Source organism: Mobula birostris, chromosome 22 (genome assembly GCF_030028105.1).
Source record: "Mobula birostris isolate sMobBir1 chromosome 22, sMobBir1.hap1, whole genome shotgun sequence".
NCBI lineage: Eukaryota > Metazoa > Chordata > Chondrichthyes > Myliobatiformes > Myliobatidae > Mobula > Mobula birostris.
This window is the reverse complement of record NC_092391.1, coordinates 40872973-40900182: the sequence shown is the minus strand read 5'-3', so window position 1 is coordinate 40900182 and position 27210 is coordinate 40872973. Positions and strand designations below refer to the sequence as shown.

Genomic DNA, 27210 nt, shown 5'->3' with positions numbered 1-27210 from the left:
CCATTTAGCTAAAATTGGTGTTTTGTGCTTAATGATCCTCTTGTCAGTGGAAGTATTATTTCTTTGATCACAGTCGCTCTCCAAGGCTTATCATTCAATCAGGGGATGAGGTTTTCTGGTCTCTGACCTGGAGCATTGACTCTTTAAGTACTTTGGTATTTGTCAGATGAAGGTTACTGGTGCATTGCTGTGCTTTTGTTGTATATTAATATATAGTTTTTGTTTCAAAATAGTAAAGAATAAGTCTTGTATTACTGGCTGTTATACTGTGGGCGGTGATGGAAGATTGTCATGAGCTATATAGAAAATGAATTTGATCTATTCTGATACTTGGGTGCATTCTGAATCTAGAAAATATTGCTTTCAGTAGGCTTGGCAATTTTTTTCCCACCAGTATTTAATTTATTTTTGCTTGGCAATAAAATCTATCTTAAAATGAAGGGGGAAAGGATCTTGTGTATTCACTCTGAAGCACCTATGGGAATGTTTCTTGATAACATTAATCAATGATAATAAACCTGATTCTGATGGCAAGATTTTTTTGGGTTTATTTTCTAAAATAAATGGCCTGAAAGGGTGGTAAAGCTGCCTGTAGCTTTTAAAGGGGTCTTAATGAGTATTCAAAATGGAAGTATCTGCAGGACTATGAGAAAAGGGCAGGGCAACTGGATACCATTTTTCTCTCAAATTTTAGCTGAAGTACAGCACAAGTGTGTCCTGTGCTGTGAGATTTTATGATTTGAATAAACTGTGCACTTTATATTGGTAAAATTGAAAGAATATTTAGAACAAAACATCCAAACCATTCCTGACCTATTGGGGAAAAGATTTTGGTTTTAACTCATCTTCTTGGTTAAATCTCCAGTTCCTGATTGGCTGTGGTTATTGCACAGTAAGAAGTGCATCCTCAAAACAGTGGAGAAGATGAACCTGGCCTATTCTGTGATGTTCCCATGATAGAAGTGAATACCAAGTCCCCCTCTTAGATACCAATATTGATATTTGTCAATTGAATGAAGTGCCAGATACTGGAGCAGTTCTCTATGACCTAGAGGCTTACATTATAAAGGTGTGGACCTTGACAGAAAGGTCAAAATTGACATGGTTAATAAAAATGCTCCATGAAAATGATCCCAACCATTAAATACGTCATCTGACGTTAATGGAGACAGAGTAAAGTATAAATTGACTGGAATTGAAAGCATTTATCCATGAGTAAATGGAGAAAGTTTGGTTACTTGGGAGAGAATAGTTGTCCAATGAACTACAGTACAGTGGTGGGAAAATGATTCTGCAGACAAAGTATATTCATATTACTTTTAAATATTTCCTCCAGCTGACAGGAATGATGATTGGAGCACTTGTTGCTATTCTTCTGGTTGTAATCATCGTTTTTTTCATCTACAGAAGAATGAAGCAGTCGAGTAAGTACATTTTTGAATAGTGAGCTAACTGAATCATTTGATGTACTAACACGTTGCACTCATCTAAAACCCAGCTTTCTTTAAATAATTTTAACCATGTTTATAGAGTAGATAGAGTAGAAACCTCCAATTATCAAACACAAGATTTCTGTTGAACCAGTAAACTATTATTAATTTTCTTCCTTACAGGAGACGATGCCTCAATGCACTGTATTTGCAGGGAGATCTACCACATGCCATCATGTGACAGAGCATCAGTAGTTAGACGATACTCATGCCTCACACCATCATGTTAGGGCTAGAAGTGTACTCTGAGCTACGAACAGGAAATCTGCAATTTGTGAGGACTAATAAAGATCAGTGAGCAAGCCCCCCATCATTGCCTAGGCGTTGTTTCTTTATTGCAGTAAATATGGTTCAAGTTTGCTTAGAAATTTATAGTTTTTAATGTTATATGTGGAAAGCCAGTTCTTTCCTCCCTGCCTTGATCTCAGTACCTTACTTTATTCTCCCCTATTTTTGATACTTTGGGTAGAGAATCAAAGCCTCTAAGAACATCCACAGTTATCTGGTAACAGTAGATCGACAGGGTAGAACAGCAAGTCCAAAATAGTCACCCACCTACAGATAGAATGTGAAGTGCAGCAGTCCAAAGCTGCTGGTTATCTTTGCTGGAGCGTAGATCCTGGACTAAACTGACAAAGGGTCTCAGACCATTCCCCTCCTTAGATGCTGCTTAATTTGCGGAGTTCCTCCAGCACTTCGCGCACGCGTGCGTGTTGTGTGACATTTCTAACATCCACAGTATCTCTTGTGTTTATGAATCTGGTGAGATAATATAGTTATGACGCAAATACACACCCTCTCCCTTCAAATAGAAAGGAGTGATTAATCATCCATGATTAAGCTAATAAGATTACTGAAAAGCAATGGCTCAAGGGGGGGATGAAGTAAGGGATCAAATGAAAATGGATGAATGGAGGTGGCCCTTAATTACATTGAGGTCAAAGATTAGAGAAAAGAGCTTTGTATTGAAAGCAATAGTGAAAGTTTTTATCAGTGTAGTTCCTACTTTTTAGTGTGCACACTCATGCAAGTGCTGTGCAGAAAGCAGTGGCAAGTTATGCAATTATGTATCATGGGTCCTGCTGGTTAGTGGCCTTTTACCCTCTTGTTTCCCATTTCTATGTAGCCTCCAGCAATATAGAGGATATTTGAAACAAATATGGGCATGGCAAAATTGTTGGATATTTTTCTGTGCTTTGTGCGATTTGAGAAAGCTGACAAGGGAAGAAGCCTGCAGGTGCTGGATCAGTACAAAGGAAGTATAAATTGATTAGAATTGAAGAGAATCATCTGATTTAGACAAATTCTGCTTTCAAATGCATTCAAATGATTCAGGAATAGATAGGTAGTACTTATAATCTTTTGGCTTATTGAAATTGGTGATGGAATGATTGTGAGAGCATGCATGTTAAAACCTCAACTACTATAAACAAGAAGGGGTTAAACCAGGTCAAGTGGATTTAAGCAACCAAGGTTAATCAGGAATTCAATCAGCAGCTTACTAGACTAATGTCTGGAATAGGCAGCTTGCCTTACAAGGAAAGGTTGTATAGGTTACAAAGGAAGAATGGGAGTGGACTTGATTGAAACGTACAAAATCCTGAGAGATATTAACAGGGTGGATGTGGAGAGGATGTTTCCTCTTGTGGTCCTCTCTTCCTCGAAGGGCAGTGGAAGCAGAGTCATTTGGCTATTTTTTTTTAAGACAGGTGGATGCATATTTGTGCTTGGTGCAGCTGAGAATGAGGAGTCAAGTAATAACTGGATCTATCTTGATCTTATGAAATGGCTAGCAGGCTTGAAGGGCAGGGAGTCCTGCTACAGCTAATTCCTATGTATATGTTCATATGATTTTCTTTGTGTAGTTTACAGAGAAAGCAGTATATAGAAAATGTAAATTTTCTGCCATTGCCATGTATTGGGAAGGATGACCAAAATATGGCCTGTGATAAATTTTAAGCTGTTTAAGCTAGGGTGATGGAATTGTTAACTGAGGCAATTCCAGCACTTACAGTGCCTGGGACAAAGTATTCAAGCCTCACAATTATTTTCACATTTTACTGTCTGATTTTCTAAATTTAAAATATATTGAAGTGAGATTTTTGAGCTGATCATGCATCATCAAATCAAAAGAAACATTCCAAAATTGCTCAACAATTAACTAAAAATTAAAAACCAAAATTGTGAGGCTGAAAAAGTATTCATCCCTATTGTAATTACTACGCTAACTTTCCTCAGGCGCAATTTATTGTATTATTGCGTTACCAACTTAACCAATTTGTTGATGTAGAAAATTGGAGGATTGCCTTTTTTCAATGAATCCATAAAATGAAATACCCCTTCTCTCTAAGGTCCAACAGTATGGTAGATTTTCAACAGACCAAACCAAGATGGAGATAATAGAGCATTCAAGACAAGTCAGGGAAATGATAATAGAGAGCACAAATCTGGGGGAGGGTACAGGACCATCTCAAAGACACTGAACATACCTTGGAGCTCAGTGCGGTCCTTTGTGGAAAAAGTGGAACAATTTCAAACGAGGTTGGAAGCGATATCAGATGTACGGCAACTCTGACAGGGTCTGCAAGACATTACTCCCTACAAAGCAAAACCCAACAGTATGAATGGCAGCGATGCTTCACTACCAGATGGACTCAATGCCTTCTATGCACGTCTTGAAAGGGAGAACACGACTACAGCTGTGAAGGTCCCTGCTGCACCTGATGACCCTGTGATCTTTGTCTCAGAGGCCGATGTTAGACTGTCATTAAAGAGAGTGAACCCTCACAAGGCAGAAGGTCCCGATGGAGTACCTGGTAAGACTCTGAAAACCTGTGGCGACCAACTAGCAGGAGTATTCAAGGACATTTTCAACCTCTCACTGCTATGGTCAGAAGTTCCCACTTGCTTCAAAAAAGCAACAATTATACCAGTGCCTAAGAAGACATAATGTGGGCTGCCACAATGACTATTGCCCGGTAGCACTGACATCGACAGCGATGTAATGCTTTGAGAGGTTGGTTATGACTAGACTGAACTCCTAGCTCAGCAAGGACCTGGACCCATTGCAATTTGCCTATTGCTGCAATAGGTCAACGGCAGACGCAATCTCAATGACGCTCCTCACGGTTTTAGACCACCTAGACAACACAAACACCTACGTCAGGATGCTGTTCATCGACTATAGCTCAGCATTTAGTACCATCATTCCCACAATCCTGATTGAGAAGTTGCAGAACCTGGGCCTCTGTACCTCCCTCTGCAATTGGATCCTCAACTTCCTAACCGGAAGACCACAGTCTTTGCGGATTGGTGATAATATATCCTCCTCGCTGACGATCAACACTGGCGCACCTCAAGGGTGTGTGCTTAGCCCACTGCTCTACTCTCTATATACACATGACTGTGTGGCTAGGCATAGCTCAAATGCCATCTACAAATTTTCTGACGATACAACCATTGTTGGTAGAATCTCAGGTGGTGATGAGAGGGTGTACAGCAGTGAGATTTTTGCCAGCTAGTGGAATGGTGCCGCAACAACAATCTGGCACTCAACATCAGTAAGACAAAAGAGCTGATTGTGGACTTTAGGAAGGATAAGATGAAGGAGCACATACTAATCCTCATAAAGGGATTTGAAGTGGAGAGAGTGAGCAGGTTCAAGTTCCTGGGTGTGAAGATCTCTGAGGATCTAACCTGGTCCCAACATATATCGATGTAACATAGAAACGTAGAAAATAGGTGCAGGAGTAGGTCATTCAGCCCTTTGATCCTGCAGCGCCATTCAGTATGATTATGGCTGATCATCCAACTTAGAACCCTGTACCAGCCTTCCCCCCCATACCCCCTGATCCCTTTAGCCACAAGGGCCATATCTAACTCCCTCTTAAATATAGCCAATGAACTAGCCTCAACTGTTTCCTGTGGCAGAGAATTCCACAGATTCACCACTCTCTGTGTGAAGAAGTTTTTCCTCATCTCGGTCCTAAAAGGCTTCCCCTTTATCCTCAAACTGTGACCCCTCGTTCTGGATTTCCCCAACATCGGAAACAATCTTCTTGCATCTAGCCTGTCCAATCCCTTTAGGATTTTATATGTTTCAATAAGATCCCCCCTCAATCTTCTAAATTCCAACGAGTATAAGCCTAGTCGATCCAGTCTTTCATCATATGAAAGTCCTGCCATCCCAGGAATCAATCTGGTGAACCTTCTTTGTACTCCCTCTATGGCAAGGATGTCTTTCCTCAGATTAGGGGACCAAAACTGCACACAATACTCCAGGTGTGGTCTCACCAAGGCCTTGTACAACTGCAGTAGTACCTCCCTGCTCCTGTACTCGAATCCTCTTGCTATGAATGCCAGCATACCATTCGCCTTTTTAACCGCCTGCTGTACCTGCATGCCCACTTTCAATGACTGGTGTGTAATGACACCCAGGTCTTGTTGCACCTCCCCTTTTCCTAATCGGCCACCATTCAGATAATAATCTGTTTTCCTGTTTTTGCCACCAAAGTGGATAACCTCACATTTATCCATATTAAATTGCATCTGCCATGAATTTGCCCACTCACCTAACCTATCCAAGTCGCCCTGCATCCTCCTCACATCTAACACTGCCGCCCAGCTTCATGTCATCTGCAAACTTGGAGATGCTGCATTTAATTCCCTCATCTAAGTTATTAATATATATTGTAAACAACTGGGGTCCCAGCACTGAGCCTTGCGGTACCCCACTAGTCACTGCCTGCCATTCTGAAAAGGTCCCGTTTATTCCCACTCTTTGCTTCCTGTCTGCTTACCAATTCTCTATCCACATCAATACCTTACCCCCAATACCATGTGCTTTAAGTTTGCACACTAATCTCCTGTGTGGGGCCTTGTCAAAAGCCTTTTGAAAATCCAAATATACCACATCCACTGGTTCTCCCCAATCTACTCTACTAGTTACATCCTCAAAAAATTCTGTAAGATTCGTCAGACATGATTTTCCTTTCACAAATCCATGCTGACTTTGTCCGATGATTTCACCGCTTTCCAAATGTGCTGTTATCACATCTTTGATAACTTACTCTAGCATTTTCCCCACCACCGATGTCAGGATAACCGTTCTATAATTCCACGGTTTCTCTCTCCCTCCTTTTTTAAAAAGTGGGGTTACATTAGCCACCCTCCAATCCTCAGGAACTAGTCCAGAATCTAAAGAGTTTTGAAAAATTATCACTAATGCATCCACTATTTCTTGGGCTACTTCCTTAGGCACTCTGGGATGCAGACCATCTGGCCCTGGGGATTTATCTGCCTTTAATCCCTTCAATTTACCTAACACCACTTCCCTACTAACATGTATTTCCCTCAGTTCCTCCATCTCACTGGACCCTCTGTCCTCTACTATTTCCGGAAGATTATTTATGTCCTCCTTAGTGAAGACAGAACCAAAGTAGTTATTCAATTGGCCTGCCATGTCCTTGCTCCCCATAATCAATTCACCTGCTTCTGTCTGTAGGGGACCTACATTTGTCTTAACCAATCTTTTTCTTTTCACATATCTATAAAAGCTTTTACAGTCAGTTTTTATGTTCCCTGCCAGTTTTCTCTCGTAATCTTTTTTCCCTTTCCTAATTAAGCCCTTTGTCCTCCTCTGCTGGACTCTGAATTTCTCCCAGTCCTCAGGTAAGCCAATTTTTCTGGCTAATTTGTATGCTTCTTCTTTGGAATTGATACTATCCCTAATTTCCCTTGTCAGCCACGGGTGCACTACCTTCCTTGATTTATTCTTTTGCCAAACTGGGATGAACAATTGTTGTAGTTCATCCATGCGATCTTTAAATGCTTGCCATTGCATATCCACTGTCAACCCTTTAAGTGTCATTTGCCCAACTATCTTAGCTAATTCACATCTCATACCTTCAAAGTTACCCTTCTTTAAGTTCAGAACCTTTGTTTCTGAATTAACTATGTCACTCTCCATCTTACTAAAGAATTCCACCATATTATGGTCACTCTTACCCAAGGGGCCTCTCACGGCGATTGCTAATTAACCCTTCCTCATTGCTCAATACCCAGTCTAGAATAGCCTGCTCTCTAGTTGGTTCCTCGATATGTTGGTTCAAAAAAACCATCCCGCATACATTCCAAGAAATCCTCTTTCTCAGCACCCTTACTAATTTGGTTCACCCAATCTTTATGTAGATTGAAGTCACCCATTATAACTGCTGTTCCTTTATTGCACACATTTCTAATTTCCTGTTTAATACCATCCCCAACCTCACTACTACTGTTAGGTGGCCTGTACACAACTCCCATGTAATCATAAAGAAGGCAAGAAGTGGCTATACTTTATTAGGAGTTTGAAGAGATTTGGCATGTCTTCAAATACACTCAAAAACTTTTATAGTTGTACCATGGAGAGCATTTTGACAGGCTACACCACTGTCTAGTATGGAGGGACTACTGAACAGGACCGAAAGAAGCTGCAGGAAGTTGTAAATCTAGTCAGCTCCATCTTGGGTACTAGCCTACAAAGTACCCAGGACATCTTTAGGAAGTGGTGTCTCAGAAAGGCAGCGTCCATTATTAAGGACCTCTAGCACCCAGGGCATGCCCTTTTCTCACTGTTACCATCAGGTAGGAGATACAGAAACCTGAAGGCACACACTCAGCGATTCAGGAACAGCTTCTTCCCCTCTGCCATCTGATTCCTCAATGGACATTGAAGCTTTGGACACTACCTCACTTTTTTTAATATACAATATTTCTGTATTTGCATATTTAAAAAAAATCTATTCAATATACACAATTGATTTACTTATTTATTATTATGCTTTTTTTAATTTTTTTTCTCTCTGCTAGATTATGTATTGCAATGAACTGCTGCTGCTAAGTTAACAAATTTCACATCACGTGCCGGTGATAATAAACCTGATTCTGATTCTGAAAAAATATGAAATCACAACCAGACTGCACAGGTCAGGCTGCCCCTCTGAACTTAGTCACCGGAGAAGAATGGCACTTGTAAGAGAGGCTACTGTGATGCCACCAGACACTCTACTGAGCTGCAAAAGTTAGTGGCTGCAACTGGAGATGAAGTTCATGGCTCCACAAGGCCTTGCACAAAAAGGATGTTTATGGAAAAGTAGTAAGGAAGAAGCCCTGGCTTAAAAAAGAATCATACCCTTGCCTGCAAAAACTTTGCAAAGCGTCACTTACAAGATGCTGCAAAGATGTGGAAAAAGGTCTTGTGGTCAGATTTGACTAAAGTGGAACTTTTTGGCCTCAACACTAAGCAGTACATGTGGCGTAAATCTAATACTGCGCATCATCCAGCTAACAGTATCCCGACTGTGAAGTATGGTGGAAGTAGCGTCATGCTCTGCAGATTCTTTTCAGCAGCAGGGGCTGGAAATCTGATCCGGATTGATGGGAAGATGAATGCTGCCAAATGTAGAGAGATTCTGGATAAAAGCCTGCCAGGCTTTGCCAGAAAGCTTAAACTGGGGAAGAAATCTTGCTCCATCACGTTGTGCAAAACAAATAGACACTTATCCAAAAAGACTACTGGCTGTAATAGCTGAAAGAAGTGGTTCAGCTAAGTACTGAGTAAAGGAGGAAGAACACTTTTGAACTGCTTTTATTTCAGTTTTTGAACTTTTAGGTTTTCATGCTTTACATTTTTCCCTATTTTGGGCTCTGCTGTGGGGGAAAATGAGCATGTGATTCGCAAATAAAAATTCTCAGTTAAATTAATCAAAATTTCTTTTTGTATTATTCATTTATGCGAACAAAGCGTTGAGGAAAAAATATTTGGACAAGGCACTGTATTTCATAGGTAGTTGAAGGTCCAGCCTTTGTGGAGTTGCTGGTAATGGAGAAGGGGAGACGCAAAGTCACAAATGAAAGCAAGAGAAGTCTCTTAAAATGAAGGTTTTGTCTTAAAATGGACTGCGCGTGAGATTGCTAATGGAATGAAGGCATGAAACATGAGGAGAAAACTATTAAAGAAGCATGGAGTTGGGAATGTTACAGATCGACCTATGTGGTTCTGGGCCACAGTACCAGTTTTTAAATTTCTGTCTGTCCAATTTTCACCTTTTTATTTTGATGTCTCTTAATCTCAGCCTCTCGCATTTGAAAATAGGTTTTTACTAAATTCTTAAACCAGCAAATGCAGTTAATATTGAAACCACTTTATAATTATGAATTAGATGAAGTGGGTGGAATGTAGACTGTGGTATCCTAATGCACTAGTTGTATGTGAGAATGGCAGTACAACATAAATATTGGTGGTAAGGAAATGAACAAATGAGATTTAGAAGTCTTAAGTGCATTAGGCACTGCTAACTAGCTATCAGAGGCAAAAAATAAGCAGTTTAACAAATCACATCAAAGTTGCTGGTGAATGCAGCAGGCCAGGCAGCATCTCTAGGAAGAGGTACAGTCGACGTTTCGGGCCGAGACCCTTCATCAGGAGAAAGGGTCTTGCTGCGTTCACCAGCAACTTTGATGTGTGTTGCTTGAATTTCCAGCATCTGCAGAATTCCTCGTGTTTACAGTGTAACAAATCTAAAGGAATTTTGGGTTCAGGAGCTTTAGAACAAAGTAGCAAGGAATATCTAGTTGCTAATCAGGTTGTTTTTGCCACATTAGATGAATTACTCATTTGAATAACTTTGTACTAGGAAGGAGAGATTCACGTGAGGACATTTGGTCATGCTGGTATTCTATGGGATGGGGACTGAGCAATGAAAAGAGATATATTTGTGCAGTATTGCTGAAAAATGGGGGGATCGAGGGGTTGATCTAATTTGAAAGATCTTAAAAGGAAATGAGGGAAAATACACGAGTAAGAAAAATCTAGAAAAAATTTGATCTTACAATTATTTTTGACGGAAAAAAAGACTAAAAACTGCAACTGACTAAGAGCTTTTGGTGAAATGTATCTCTATGCTCTTTTAACTAAAGATAGGAAGCCATTTGAGCTGATGAACAGGAAGGTAGTTATTTGAGGAGTGAGGGTAACAAGGACATGGAATAAGTGGAGGATCAACAATATAGTTTGAATGATGGCCTCTTTTTGAAAATAGCTTGGTTAAAGTATTGTGAGTTACCAGCTTTCTTAAGTTTCATATTTCAGACTCTCTTGGGATTACTGTTCAAGATAAATACCGCTGAATACAAAAGGATAGGCAGCAAGACCCTAAAATTTCTGGATTCACATGTTTTACTTTCAGAGTCAAGGCCATAGATTCTGTTCTAAATGTGGTGTTGTCCAGAAATCATCTTTCACAGTAGTCACAATACTTTTTTTGTTTTGCCTCTTTTCACATGGACATGTTGTAGTGGAATTGGTTTATTATTGTCACATGTACTGGGATACAGTGGTAAAAGCTTCTGATTGTGTGCCATCCAAACAGATCATGCCATACATGAGTAGTAAGTTGAACTGAGGCCTCCGTCGGTCAGAGTTGACCATGGATATTGTGTCCTAGTTGTCTAGATACGCAAGCCTGGACAGTACGATATAGAGAGTAAGCTGTTGCCCATGTAGCAAGTTCCTGCTCTCCACACATCTGATGAACCCAAAGGAACGGTAGAGGCCGATACAGTTTGGGACCAGCGGCGTCACAGGAGTTGCCAGTCAGCATTGAACTCAATGCAGGACTGCCTTAGGAACTCCAGCTCTAGATTTTTCCCTCGAGATTTGCTGCTGAAGACTTCCCCGTGAGTGGGTATAGCAGCAAGGTAGCTGAGGTTCGAGATCAGAGTTTTCCTTCTCCTAGATGAGCTGCTAACCACAGCTGACAAGCCCCATCTGTCTGAAGCGACTGGTTTTAAGGTGCCAGTAGCCCAACTTTGCCTCTTCTCCTGTCAGTAGAAAAAGTTCTGCTGTGCTTAGTAGCTAATACACATGTGGAAACCAGGAACTGGACTTGGTTGTCAGAGGCTAGCTGAGGCGAATGCCATTGGGTGCATTTAGTAGGTAGAGGGAGCTTATCCCTATTACCACCCCCTGGCTATAACAACCTGAAGGAACCAAGGAAGTAAGTAAAATGGAATGAACAAAATAGCATTGCAGTTACAAAGAAAGTACAGTGCAGGTAGGCAAATAAAATGCCAGGGCCATGTATTTCAAGATTGAGAGTAGTTTGGGAGATCGAGAGTTCAAGGGTTCATCTTTTAGTGTATGAGACATTCATTCAAGAGTCTGGTAATATCGACCTAGAATCTATCCTTGAGTCTGGTTCTATATGCTCTTAAGCTTAAATATCTTTTTGTCCAATGGGTGAGGGAAGAAACGAGAATAACTGGGTTGGGTGGGGTCTTTGACTACGTTGGCTCCTTTCCGCAGGCAACAGTCAGTGGAGGAGGGGCTGGTTTGCATGATGGACTGGGCTGTGTTCACAACTCTAATTCCTTGTGATTTATACAGAGCAGTTGCCATACCACTCTTCTATAAAAGTCAGTAAGTGTCATCAGGACTTAACAAATTTCCTTGGCGTCTGAGAAAATTGAGGCAAGTGATGTGCTTTGCTGTAGCATCCACGTAACGAGAACAGAACAAGTTGTTGGTGTACCCTTTCTATTATGTTTTATATATCTGTCTTCATATTTCTGTCTCTGAATCATTAGTTCATTCAACTTGTTATAGTTCATCTGTTGCTGAGATTCTCTTTAATCTTAACTTTTTCAATGCCCGGCCAGCTGACTTCCCAGGTTCAATCCTCTTAAAACTTGAGTCAATCCAAATTCACTTGCCCAAAAGCCCATCTTCATTATTCCCAGTCATCTGTTGCCACTATGCTTGCTGACTTGCATTAAATGTGGATACTATAGAGAGAGCACAGAGAAGATTTACAAGGATGTTTTCTGGCTTGGAGGGCATACCTTATGAGAATAGGCTGAGTGTACTTGGCATTTTCTCTTCGGAGTGATGGAAGATGGAGAGGTGACCTGATCGAGGTGTATAAGATGATGAGGGGTATTGATCGTGTGGATAAGCAGAGGCTTTTTCCCAGGGCTGAAATGGCTAACAGGAGGGGGCATAGTTTTAAGATGTTTGGAAATGGGTACCGTGGGGATGTTAGGGTAAGTTTTTCCACGCAGAGAGTGGTGGGTGCGTGGAATGCACTGCCGGTGGCTGTGGTGGAAGTGGATACAGTAGAGTCTTTTAAGAGCCTCTTAGATAGGTACATGAAGCTAAGAAAAATAGGGGACTATACACTAGGGAAATTCTAGGCAGTCTCTAGAGTAGGTTACATGGTTGGTACAACATTGTGGGCTGAAGGGCCTGTAATGTGCTGTAAATTTCTGTGTTCTATGTTAAATCACATATGAGTAATGTTTTGATCTCCAAATTCTCACCTTTGTTTTTTGATCCCTCTGTGGCCTCACTATCTCCCTATTCCTTAATCTTGTGCCCTACAATCCAATCTTCTCTCCTCATGACCATCTCTAAGTTGCAAGCTGTGCCTTCAACTGCCAAGATCTTAAAGTCTTTAATTCCATCTCTAAATCTCCCTGTATGTCTTTTCTTTTTCTTTTGAGAAAACAAAAAAAAATTGCAGATGTAATGAATCTGAAATGACAACATATTGGAAATACTTAGCGGATCAGGTAGTGTTTGTGGAAAGAGAAACAATCATTGTTTTAGGTCACGGAACTGGGAAAGAGTAAGTTAGTTACAGGAATGGTCATGTGATGAGGCCATGGTTACACTTTAGGTGGTATATATTCATTTATTGGAAAGAAATTGCTATCTTGAGTTAAACATACTGTAAGTATGTAGTTTATTTTGCTGTACTTTAAGGTCCTTAAGATGTTTTAATTTTTCAGCTGTTTGCATTGTTTTAAAAGGTTTTTGCTTGTCGGATTCCTGCAAAAATAATCGAAAAGCTGATGGTAGAAATGCTGTCAAAATGTAATACAGTCATCGAGAATTATGGAAATAGACATGCCAAATCTTTGTGGACCTTCATGCACCTGTCTACAGTAATCCCATTTTATTCTTGTCAGCAACCGCTCTTTCATCTCTCCCTCCACAACCCCTACCCACAACACCAGATTCTACAAGTTACCTGCACACCAGGAACAATTTACAGCAGCCAGTTAAACTACCAGCCCATGTGTGTGTGTGTCTGTGGGACATGAGGGTGGTGGTGGGGGGCGGGGGAGGTGAGTTGGTGAGGGGATTCTGCACAGTTCCAGAGGTCAGGATTGAGTCTGCAGTTGTGAGGCAGTAAGGTCCACTACTATTGCCACACACATTGGAGTGTTCCCGGGGTGGGTACGTGGAATCTGCAGCCTGAGTCCTTGCCTCCATTTGTGGACTGTTCAGCTTTATATAAAGGGTCAGCCCAGTTTGCATACTCTGTCTGGATTGGGGTAATGTGGGCAGCTGATGAGCTTGGTTGACCTTTGATTAGTTAGAATATGCAACACCACGACCTATTCAGTCTGTTCAGATCATTCATAAAACAGCATTCCAAAAAACCTCCTGTCCTTCCCATGCTATTTCAATTCTAGTTTCTTTTTAAACTGCATCCCTCAAATTGCCCTTGAGTTACTGCATACACAAGACACTTCAGATGCTGGAATCTGGAGTAATGTGCAAAACTCTGGCAGAACTCAGCAGGCCAAGCAGCATCAGTGGAGGGAATTGGAGAGTTGACATTTCAGATCAAGGCCCTTCATCTGAACCCACTAAGTTCAACCAGTGTTTGTGTGTAACCTCTAGTTACTACCTACAAGGTCCCCATTAGAGTGGGGTTAAGTGTTTCCTATATGGTTTCTTTGTGGCTTTTAGTGTTATGCAAGCACCTTGAATAAGAAAGAAAGATGGTCCATTTCTGACGTCATTCATTCTTTGCACTGATGACTCCGTTAGGATGGGTGCTGTTTTCACTTACTCGGGTGTGAGCTGGAGTTATCTGAACACATGGAAACCTGCTCAATATGAAATTACCATAGCTAATACTATGAATCATTATATCTGGCATATTTGGTTTACAAGTAAACACCTGCATTTTACAAACATGGTGTTCTGAAGTAGGGTGGTGTTCGTAACAGAATATGAAATATGAATATGTCAGTGAGCAGTAATGATTGCTCTGGCTTATCATTCATTGGAAAGGGAAGTTTTATCCTTTGTTAGGTTTTATGTTAAAACAGTGACTGGAGAATATTAATTACATGTTTCTCTGTTTGGGTGGGAAATCTCTGAATCCTGTGGTCTCGCGTCTTCTTTACAGATCTAACTGGTAGATAGCTAAACTGTAGGGCATCCTAATAATGACATTAAGTTTGATATGGAGTCCAGTGCAGTTTATTAGGTTGTGATAACATTGACAGATATTGCCATTTGTGTTTGCTCTTTACTGTGTATGGAATAAGGTAGATGATCTTGTAGCGCAGCTAGAGATTGGCAAGTATGACGTGGCATCACTGAGTCGTGGCTGAAAGAAGATCATAGTGTGGGGCTTAACATCCAAGAATACACATTGTATCAAAAGGACAGGCAAATGGGCAGAGAGGGTGGATCTGTTGGTTAAAAATGAAATCTGATCCTTAGATTATGTAAAATGCTTGTGGGTAGAGTTAAGAAACTGCAAGGATAAAAAGAACCTGATGAAAGTTGTATACAGGCCTCCGAATAGTGGCCAGGATGTGGGCTACAAATTACAACAGGAAATTGAAAAGTCATAAAAAAGAGCAATGTTACAATAGTCATGGGGGATTTCAATATTGCAGGTAGATTGGGAAAATCAGGTTGGTGCTGGATCCTAAGAGAAGGAATTTGTAGAATGCCAATGAGATGGCTGTTAAGAGCATCTTGTGGTTGAGCTCACTAGGGAATTGGCAATTCATGGTTGGGTGTTAGGTAATGAACCAGAGTTGATTTGGGATCTCGAGGTAAAGGAACCTTAGGAGGCAGTGTTCATAATATGATTGAATTCACCCTGCAGTTTGTGAGGGAGAAAATAAAATCGGATGTATCAATTTTACAGTGGAGTAAAGGAAACTGCAGAGGCATGAGCTAGCCAAATTTGCTTGGAAGGAGACACTAGCAGGGATGATGACAGAACGACAGTGGTTGGAGTTTCTGGGAGCAATTTGGAAAGTGCAGGATGGATTAATCCCAAAGAAGTATTCCAAAGCATGGATGAAGCAGCCGCGGCTGACAAGGGAAGTCAAAAGTAACATAAAACCAACAGAGAGGTCATATAATATAGTAAGAATTAGTACGAAGCTAAAGGATTGGGAAGCTTTTAAAAACCAACAGAAGGCAACTAAAAAAGCAACAAGAAAGAAAAGATAAAATATAAAGGTAAACTAGCGAATAATTTCAAGGAGGATCCCAAAAGTGTTTTCAGATACCTGAAGACTAAAAGAGGCAAGAGTGTTTATCAGACTGCTGGAAGATGATGCTAGAGATGTAGTAATGGGGAACAAATAAATGGTGGACAAACTCTTAAGTATTTTGCATCAGCCTTCACTGTGGAAGACACTAGCAGTATGCCAGAAATTTGAGACCATCAAGGGGCTGTAGTGAGTGTGGTTGCTATTACGAAGGTGAATGTGCTTGGGGAGGTAAAAGGTCTGAAGGTAAGTCACCTAGACCAGATGGTCTACAACCTAAGGTTCTGAAAGAGGTAGCTGAAGAGATTGCAGAGACATTAGTAGTGATCTTTCAAGGATCACTATATTCTGGAATGGTTCCAGAGGACTGGAAAATAGCAACTGTTGCTCCACTCTTAAGAAATGAGGGAGGCAAAACACAGGAAATAATAGTTAACCTAACTTCAGTGTCTGGGAAGATGATGGAGTCCATTTATTGAGGTGAGGTTTTGAGGTATTGGCACATGATAATAGGCTGAAGTCAGCATAGTTTTCTTTAGGGGAAATCTTGCCTGACAATTCTGTTGGAATTTTTTGAGAAGTAACAGGCAGGATAGACAAAGGAGAGTCTGTGGATGTCGCTCACTTGGATTTTTCAGAATACCTTTGACAAGGTGCTGTAGCTGAGGCTGCTAAACAGGATAAGAGCCCGTGGCATTACAGGAACCATACTAGCATGGATAGAAGATTGGCTGACTGGCCGAGGGCAACGAGTAGGAATAAATGGGGCCTTTTCTGGTTGGAATGATAGAATATCGGAGCAGAATGGGCCAAATGGCTCATTTCTGCTCCTTTGTCTTATGGTGTTTACAAATCTGTGGTGTCCTCTGCAGTTTGCCAGCAGCAAGTTGTATTCTTCGCTATTGATAAATAAGCTGAAGGTGGGGTAAGGAAAGTCAATGAGATAAGTAGCCAAGGGAAAACTTCATATGGAATTTCGGCCATGGACTAGGAATGGTATTCTTCCCCGGAATCAGAATTCTATTTAAGATGCACTCCAGAGACTGAGGTTTTACCTTGGCTGATGCTTTAGTGCATTCCTGAGGATGTATAGTGGATTTAAAGGTGCCTTCTTTTTGGTAAGATGTGAAGCAGAGATCCTATCTGCTTTTTCTTTCTGCTTATGGCTACCTGGAGATGTAAGGAAATGGCAGCGACCTTGCACAAGAATTGCAGTGGAATAGTTGTGTAGGTGGTAGGCTAAATGATCAGGAAAGAGCAGCAGGTTGATGTAGATTGCCCCTGCCTTTCCAAAGTGGAGCCACAATTCATAGAGCCAGCAGGATGTTTGATTACAAGATTTATCAAGACTGATCCTTGATGTTATCAAGAATCCTTTGGTGTCAATATGGAGAAGTATCATTGGGTGCTGAAGTACAGGATCCTGAGGTATTCATTTTGTCAAGGGAGGGCCAATGCAGTTCGCAGCAAGCACATTTCAATGACTGAGAAAGCTGACATATGGGAAGTCTCTGTTTTCATTCAATTTGCTCATCTTTTTTTGATTCTTCTTGTAGGACAACTGCAACAGGGTGTGCCCCGATACAGATTCCGAAAGAGAGACAAAGTGATGTTTTATGGACGAAAGATCATGAGAAAGGTAATTTGGTATAGTCTTCAAACAACAAAAGGGTTTAAAAATGGACTGTATGTTTATTTGGAGATGTGAGTTTGCTGCTGCTGGTATCTGGATCAACAAACAATGTGCAGAAGAAACTTGACAGGATTGGGGGCCTTATAGATTTGTTGTTATCTTTGAGCTCTTGGTTCTGATGCAGGATTTCGACCTGAACATCAACTCCTTTTGTCCCACAGATGCTCCTCAACTGCAGAGTTATTCCAGCAAATAGTTTGTTGTATATTTATATTTGATCCTTTGAGTATTAACCACCGTTCCCTTTCTCATGCTTTTTGATGTCAATTCCCCTACTGGCTTATCGGTCAGTAATGCTGCTGTCATACCTATCGCACGCGGATGCCGTTGCTATCATTGTGGGTGATTTGTACCAGGCCAGCTTGAACAAGTTTCTGAAAAACTACCACCAACATATCACCTGCGGAACTACGGGAGCCAACATACTTGACCACTGTTATACCACCATCAGGAACGCTTACTGTGCCATCCCGTGCCCACACTTTGGAAAGTCCGATCACATGGCTGTACTACGTCTCCTGGCATATAGGCAGAAACTAAAGACCATAGCACCAGTGACGAGAACCAAGAAGGTGTGGTCAAGGGAGGTGAAAGAGCACTTACAGGGCTGCTTTGAGTCGGTGGACTTGTCAATTTTCAGCGATTCACCTTTGAATCTGAATGAATATGCCACAGTTGTCACCAACTTCATCAAGACCTCTGTGGATGAATGTGTGGTAGGGCACTGAAAACCCGTGCCAACCAACTGGCAGGTGGGTAAGAAGGACATCTTGAATCAGTGCTACAGTCGGTAGTTCCTGGTTACTTCAAAAGGGTGATTATCATACTCGTGCCCAAGAGCAGGGTGAGCTGCCTGAATGCCTATTGCCCAGATGCACTCATATCTACTGTTTGAAGTGCTTTGAGAGGTTGGTGATGGCTAGAATCAACTCCTGCCTAAGCAAGGACCTGGACCACACGGCTGCAGTCTCACTGGCTCTCCATTCAGCCTTGGATCATCTGAACAGTAGCAATACCTATGTCAGGCTGCTGTTTATTGATTACAGCTCAGTGTTCAACACAATCACCCCTTCAGTACTAATCAACAAGCTCAAAATCTTGGGCCTCTGTACCTGCCTCTGCACCTCCCCCTGTAAATGGATCCTTGACTTCCTCACCTGGAGACCACAGCTCAGTGCTGATTGGAAATTACATGTCCTCATCACTGGCAATCAACACTGGCGCACCTCGAGGATGTGTGCTTAGCCCATTGCTCTATTCTCTCTACACCCATGACTGTGTGGCTAGGCACAGCTCAAATGCCATCTATAAACTTGCCAGACACACCTGTTGGCAGAATTTCAGATAGTAATGAGGTGGTGTACAGGAGAGAGATGAATCAGCTGGTTGAGTGTTGTCGCCACAACAACTTCGCACTTGACGTCAGTAAGACCAAAGAGTTGATTGTGGACTTTGTGAGGGGGAAGTCGAGGGAACATCAGTCCTCATCGAGGGATCAGCATTAGAAAGGGTGAGCAGGTTCAAGTTTCTGGGTGTCAACATCTTTGAAGATCCATCCTGGGTCTAACATATTGATGCAATTACAAATAAGGCACAACATCGGCTATATTTCATTAGGAGCTTGAGGAGAATTGGTATGTCACCAAAAACACTTGCAAATCTCTGCGGCTGTACCATGGACAGCATTCTAACTGATTGCATCACCTTCTGGTATGAAGGGGCTTCTGCAAAGGATCAGAAAAAGCTGCCAGCTCCATTGTGGGCACTAACCTCCCCAGCACTGAGGACATCTTCATGACAGCATTCGTCATGAGGGACCCCCCAGCTCCCAGGACATGCTCTTATTATTGCTACCGTCAGAGAGGAGGTGCAGGAGCCTGAAGACACACACTCTGTTTCAGGGACAGCTTTTTCCCCTCTGCCATCAGATTCTGAATGGACAATGAAATATGTAAGTATATAAGGTGTGTCCAGTTTGCCCCCTGTAAGAGAGCCAGCCTTACTCAACAGTTTATTGAGTCTGTTGGCATCACCCATGCTGATGCCATTGCCCCAGCACACCATCACATAGAAGATTGTACTGGTGACACAGACTGGTAGAACATGCGAAGGAGAGGCCTGCATACTCCAAAGGACCTCAATCTCCTCAGGAAGTAGAGGCGACTGACCCCTTTTGTACACAGCCTTTGTGTTGATACTTCACTCAAGTCTGTCATCCAGGTGCAACCCCGGATACTTGTAGGTCCTCACCACATCCATGTCCTCACAGTCAATAGTAACAGTCTTCCTAAAGTCCATCACCATCTCCTTTGTCTTACTGATGATGAACTGCAGATGGTTCAGCTTGCACCATTTGACAAAGTGCTCCACCAGGGCCCTGTATTCATCCTCCCATCCTCCCTTTATACACCCAACTATTGCTGAGTCAACAGAGAATTTCTGCAGGTGATATGACTCAGTATGTAAAGTTTTATCATGTATTGCAATGTACTGTTGCAGCATAACAGCAAATTTCACAATGTATGCTAGCGATAATAAATCTTAATTCTGATTGCTGTGCGGCTTTGCATTGGATCTGAACATGTATTGTGGGAGAGACCACTTGTTCTATTTTTTATACCTCTTGGGCCTTGAGTTGGGTGTGAGTTAAACAGTGATTGTAATGTGGTTTAAGTTGGATGTTAACTACGTGTACCAAAGTGAGAAACTATGCCACAGCATTTGGATGCCTTGCAATGAAATATGAATTCAGCAGCTATATTTCATCATGAGTTTGAGGAGATTTGGTTTGTCACCTGAAACACTCAGACTTCCACAGATGTACAGAGAGCATTCTGACTGGCTGCGTCACTGTCTGGTATGGAGAGGTGGGGGGAGTCTACTGCACAGGATTGCAGCAAGCTGCAGAGAGTTGTAAACTTAGTCAGCTCCATCATGTAGTATCCAAGACATCTTTGTGGTGCCTCAGGGAAGAGCCTTTCATGATCAGGACCCCCACCACCAGGACGTACCCTCTTCTCATTGTTACCATCAGGAAGGAGGTGCAGAAGCCTGAAGGCACACACTCAATGATTCAGGAACAGCTTCTTTCCCTCTGCCGTCAGATTTCTAAATGGACATTGAACTCATGAACACTACCTTTTTAAAAAATGTCTGTTTTTTGTACTAATCTTAATTTAACTATTTAATATACATATATACACTTACTGTAATTCAGTTTTTTGTTTATTGGTAATGAAATGCATTGTACTGCTGCCGCAAAGTTAATAAATTTCACAACGTAAGCCAGCGATACTAAACCTGATTCCGATTCTGATTGAGAAAGATTCCAGTATGTGATGAAGTGCAGATATCCTGGTACTATCTCAGTTCTACCAGAGGATGGCGCTTGATCCTCATAAATGAGCTTAAATTTAGTTTTATTTGCTAAGCGAAACTGTGGAGAAATGTTGACAAATTAGGCTGGAATGCTGCACTTATCCTGTCAGGTTGTTTTCAACAATATCTCCAAAGAGTTTCACCGGTCTCAATTTTGTGAATGAGTTTTGAAGTTCTGTTTTTGGATGGGATTGAGTGTTGGCTTGTGAAGTTATCTTGGATTTTTCCCTTTTTTACCTTGTGTTGTGTGGGATACCTTACTGATCCGGAATAGTTGCCTGCTAGCCAGCACCTTCTCATCATGGCAGTGATGCCATTGTGCTTGCTGTTGGACTGCTGAATTCACAATGGAGTCCAGAAGCCTCTCTCTCCAGTACAACCACACAATATAATAAGCACTGTATCAGGCAGTGGGGTGGGCCTGCATGTCCCTGTGTGAGAGGTGGGTGCTGCTTGGGACTAATAGCATTGTGGTTGGATGGGTATGGGACAAAGTTTAATACCCACTTTGCCTATTGAAACCAGATCTTGCATTGTAGATATAACCCTTACCCCCCCACTTGCCCAGTCACTCATCCCCTTATCAACCCCCCCCCCCCATCGCCCCGTGACCTTAAGCATCAATACAGAATGGATGGAGTTATTGTCAGTCTGTTTCAAAGAGGGAGCTAAACTCTTGTGAATGATTCTCCAAGGTAATGCATATGGACTGGACCAGGAGTGGGTGGGTGAAGAGGCCTTGGTCTTTGCTCACATGCCACCTCCATCTGTCCTGGATGTTCTTCAGGACTGGGGTCCCCGTCCCACGGCAAACTGATTCTGACGTTCTGGAATAGGGAAGGGAGAGGATGGGGTAGTACAAAACTCATTGACTTGCTTTTGCTCTTTTTGCCCACCCCTGTGTGAATGCTGGGTCCTGACAACAACTTTGGTACATCAGGAATCATGAACAGCTCCCCCCTGCTGCCCTGTCGCGATGGCCTGGAGATTCCTGATAGTGATCTGCTGAATGGACCATGGTCAGAAGGTCCGGCTCAGAGAGTGAGTTTGCCGCTCTGGCCACATCCCAGTGTGAAAAGGGAAATGCAGTTGTTGTCTGCAGTAATGACCACTGGCTCTTTGTTAAGTGCTCACAACAACTCGCATAGTAGACGTCCAGTAATCTGATACCTTTGGGACTTTGGTGCCAGCTTGCAGATTCCTCAGACTAATGGTATTACTTGAACAGACTTTTATTTCACTGTTCATTTAAAATATGTCACATAGTTTTTTTTCAGTGAACCTGGCGAATGTAAAGGGAGCCACAGTGAGTTGAAGAGGGACTACCAGCTTGTTTGTTTCAGCTCATTAAACAGACTGAGGCTTACAAGGATTGTGACCGCACAGACAGCTCTCACAGCAGACTCTAGCTCCAGCTGCAATCATATCCATGTTTGTGACCCCCAGTGTTCCCAAGTGCAACCCCAACTCTCAGTAATAGCACAGCCTACTTCAGGGAAATGTGGGTCTGTATGTAATGAGGAGCTGGTGAACCAATGAGTGAGTCGGATGCTGAAACATCAGAATTTCAAAACCAATGAGATACCAGGTTATTGGAGTTTTTCTGTACCATGAAGTTTATGCGAAGAAGTAAGGAGTTGGAATTTCTTTCAGCCACCTCCATTTTTCTCCTGTGCCATCTGTATTAATTTCTTTATACACTGTTCCTCTCTTCACTTATACTGAACACAGAGGGTCAGGGTTACTTTATTTGGGATGGGGCATCACTTGGGTATTTCGAGCACTGTTGGGATTTATGATGCAAGGAAGGTATTTGAATGTTTCATAGTCCTGGTCATATAAGCTAGATGTTCTGAACTTGTCTTTCAACCTTTTTGGACGTAGTTACAAGTTAAAGGATTGATTTGTTTAAAAGTCAGGTACATAACATTTCTATTTGCAGAAAGTTATGAATGGCTAGACTTCTCTACCCCAGCGTGCTATGGAAGCTTGAATATTTAAAAAGAAATATATTTTTTGAAAGGTTGGGGTTTGAAAGCTCTAGGGACCTGAGGGAGAGGAGGAGTTGAAACCTGGAGTACATCTGCAATGCCATTGAATGGCAAGACAGACTGAGGCATGGAGACCCACTCCTCTTTTGTGTTCTTGGGATCTTCTTGTGTTCCATCAACAAGGATACTACTAACCACCAATTACTTGGATCATGGGGATCTTTTAAACTGTGTAAATGGATTCTTTCCTGAGTTGCATGTTTTGAACTGTCATGAAAGGTGGTTTCAAACAGGGCAGATGATTCAGAGCACTTGGATTGCTGCCTCTAATCTACATTATTTTAAATTCCAGGTGAAGCTGTCTACCTCATCATTGGTTGGGAACAATGTGCCTCGTCAGAGGTTGAGGAAGAGGCAGAAGGTACTGAACCTGGCTAGAAGGTACTCTCAGTGTACATTGTTTTAGTATAATTATCTATTCTGATGAAATAGAGGGCCAGAAATGGTGAATTTCTTCATTGTCCATGGCAATATTATGGTCTTCTTTCCTATCAGCTGTGAAGAGATTCCTGCATCTGTTAGAACAAATAAAGTGACACCACTGATTCTTTAAAAAAAAGAGGCACTTATTCACTTCCTAATTTGAGATATCTTTGAAGCATGATTTTTGAAATGGCTTACTTTTAGCTCACCCTAGATTGTGTAGACTTTCCTTATACTTCGAGGTTTCCAGTCCATCAATCTTAAGGTAAATTTCCTCAGCACCATCCAGTCCACTTGCAGTTCTCCTGCATTGTTTGGTGACCATATGCAGTACTCAGTGTAGATTAGTTACTCTTGTACGTGCTCCTTGCCTAACCTCCCTGTACCTATATTCTGTATTTAGGTTAGTGAAGGAAATTCTCCTGTAAGCATTTTTTTTAAAAACCATCTTATTGTTTGGTTGGCCTACGGTTTGCCCTTTCTTTTCACTCAATAACAATGCACTAAGTCTAAATTCCCCTACCGTATTGTGTCTTCTCAAAAGCATTCTGTCGAACTTGTCTGGATTAAATTCTTTGTACTACTTTTCTGCTTTATGGACCTGATCATCTATATCTTCCTGCAGTCTAAAGCTTTGCTCCTCTCTATCATATAGCAGCTGTTTATTTTACCTTTTGCCAAATTTTCGTCATGTTTGATGTATTTTGATTAGCTTGGTACTGGACAATACAGAATGCAAGGGACAAAATAGTCTGTGAAACCCCAGAGGTAACAACTTTTGAGACAAAAATTATCTCTCAACCCCTTGCCCCTTTCATCCTGACACTAATCCAGGTTTGGATCCAATTTGGCATCTGCCTTTGATTCATGGACTTTAACTGGTCTGCCTGCTTTAAACTTTATAAAAGCTTTGCTAAAATCCTTGTAGTCTACATCCGACACACTGTCCTTAGTGACTTCCCTCATTGCCTCAAAAATAATTACTGTTCCTCAGTAACCGTCTCTTAATGGAAGTTCAGACTTTAAATTACAATAATTTTCCACCCTCTGAAATTAAACCAACTAGCCCGGAATTAATCTATCTTCCCTCATTGTTTTTTCAAACAGTATAATGCTTGCTGTTTTTCCAATTTTTTGGCACTGCTGTAGTCCTAAATAATTGACATACAGTATTGTGCTGAGAAACCTATGCAGTTTCATTCTTTGCTTTTAAATAGACTGGGGTATATTTCATGCTGGCCTGTTGAGTTATTTGTTTTCAGAAAATGCTAAATATTTTAATTCTTCCTCTTTTACAATGATTATATTTAACTTTTGCACTTGGTTTGTTGTGACTGTGATATTGGCAACTCCCTCTCTTTTATGGGCAGTCTCAAGATTCAAGATTGTGTAATATCATTTCTAGCTCACAAGTGTAAAGGAGAACAAAATAATTGTTACTTCTGATCCAATGCAGTGCAAACAGCACGAAGGTGTAGAATACAATCATAACAAAACACAATAAATATAAATACATAAGATATCTTACTTACATATGGTTGCAAGAAAAATTTTGTGAACCCTTTGCAATTACTCGGTTCTCCATTAATTAGTCATAAAATATGGTCTAATCTTCATCTAAATCACAATAATAGAGAAGCACACAATCTGTCTAAACTAATAACATACAAACAGTTGTACATTTCATGTCTTTATTGAGCACATTGTTTAATCATTCACAGTCCAGGCCGGAAAAAGTACATGAACCCTTGTATTTAATAACTAGTAGAACCTCCTTTAGTAGCAAGAACCTCCCTCTAACGTTTCCTGTAGCTGCACAATGGAGAGGAGGAATTTTAGACCATTCCTTCATACAAAACTGTTTCAGTTCATCAATATTTCCGGATACCTTGCAGAAACAGCTCTCTTCACATCATGCCACAGCATCTCAATTGTATTGAGGTCTGGATCCTGACTTGGCCATTCCAAAACACAAGTTATCTTCTTAAACCATTCTGTTGTTGATTTACTCTTGTGTTTCCAATCGTTGTTGCATCATCCATCTTTTATTGAGCTTCAGATTGTGGACTGACATTCTCCTGTAAAATGTCTTGATAGAATTTTGAACTCATTGTTCTCTCAACGATTGCAAGCTGTCCAGGCCCTGAGGCAGCAAAGCAGTACCAAAACATGATGCTCCTTCCACCATGCATCACAGTTGGGATAAAGTATATATTTCTCTCAAAGAGTTCAAGTTTTGTCTCATCTTTCCACAGAACATAGTACCAGAAGTGTTGTGGAACATCCAGATAGTCTTTTGCAAACTTGAGATCGAAACATAGAAAACCTACAGCACAATACAGGCTCTTCGGCCCACAATGCTGGGCCGAAGATGTATGTACTTAAAAATTACCTAAGGTTACCCATAACCCTCTAGTTTTCTAAGCTCCATGTACCTATCCAGGAGTCTCTTAAAAGACCCTATCGTATCTGCCTCCACCACCATCTCCGGCAGCCCATTCCATGCACTAACCACTCTCTGTGTTTAATAAAGAAAACTTACCCCTGATATCTCCTCTATACCTACTTCCAAACACCTTATAACAGTGCCCTCTGGTGTTAGCCGTTTCAGCCCTGGGAAAAAGCTTCTGACTATCCACACGATCAATGCCTCTCATTTCCTTAAACACATCCGTCAGGTCACCTCTCATCCTCCGTCGCTCCAAGGAGAAAAGGCCGAGTTCACTCAACCTATTCTCATAAGGCATGCTCCCCAATCCAGGCAACATCCTTGTAAATCTCCTCTGCACCCTTTCTATAGTTTCCACATCCTTCCTATGGTGAGGTGACCAGAACTGAGCACAGTACTGTAAGTGGGACCTGACCAGGGTCCAATATAGCTGTAGCATTACCTCTTGGCTTTTAACCTCAGTCCCATGCTTGATAAGGCCAATGGCCACTGTATGGCTTCTTAACCATAGAGTCAACCTGTGCAGCAGCTTTGAGTGTCCTATGGACTCAGACCCCAAGATCCCTTTGATCCTCCACACTGCCAAGAGTCTTACCATTAATACTATATTCTGCCATCATATTTGACCTACCAAAATGAACCACCCCACACTTATCTGGGTTGAACTCCAACTGCCACTTCTCAGCCCAGTTTTGCATCCTATCGATGTCCCGCTGTAACCTCTGACAGCCTTCCACACTGTCCACAACACCCTCAACCTTTGTGTCACCAGCAAATTTACTAACCCATCCCTCCACTTCCTCATCCAGGTCACTTACAAAAATCACAAAGAGAAGGGGTCCCAGAACAGATCCCTGATGCACACCACTGGTCACTGGCCTCCATGCAGAATATGACCCATCTACAACCACTCTTTTCCTTCTGTGAGCAAGCCAATTCTGGATCCACAAAGCAATGTCCTCTTGGATCCCATGCCTTCTTACTTTCTCAATAAGCCTTGCATGGAGTACCTTATCAAATGCTTTGCTGAAATCCATATACACTACATCTACTGCTCTACCTTCATCAATGTGTTTACTCACATCCTCAAATAATTCAATCAGGCTCGTAAGGCACGACCTGCCTTTGACAAGGCCATGCTGACTATTCCTAATCATATTATGCCTCTTCAAATGTTCATAAATCCTGCCACTCAGGATCTTTCCCATCGACTTATCAACCACTGAAGTAAGACTCACTGGTTTATAATTTCCTGAGCTAAATTGGACAGCTATATGGACAGGAAAGGAATGGAGGGTTATGGGCTGAGTGCAGGTCAGTGGGACTAGGTGAGAGTAAGAGTTCAGCACGGACTAGAAGGGCTGAGATGGCCTG

At 41.7% G+C, this 27210-nt stretch overlaps 1 protein-coding gene across 3 annotated transcripts in view; it reads left to right on the top strand.

Annotated features, from left to right (window-relative positions):
• Positions 1 to 27210, top strand: part of pnpla7b (patatin-like phospholipase domain containing 7b) — a 329157-nt gene that overhangs the window by 22866 nt on the left and 279081 nt on the right. For all 3 annotated transcript variants that reach the window (XM_072240527.1, XM_072240528.1, XM_072240529.1), the window contains exons 4-6: positions 1337 to 1424; positions 17399 to 17481; positions 23257 to 23345. In XM_072240527.1, coding sequence (XP_072096628.1) covers positions 1337 to 1424; positions 17399 to 17481; positions 23257 to 23345 — 260 coding nt within the window. The remainder of the gene's footprint in view (positions 1 to 1336; positions 1425 to 17398; positions 17482 to 23256; positions 23346 to 27210) is intronic.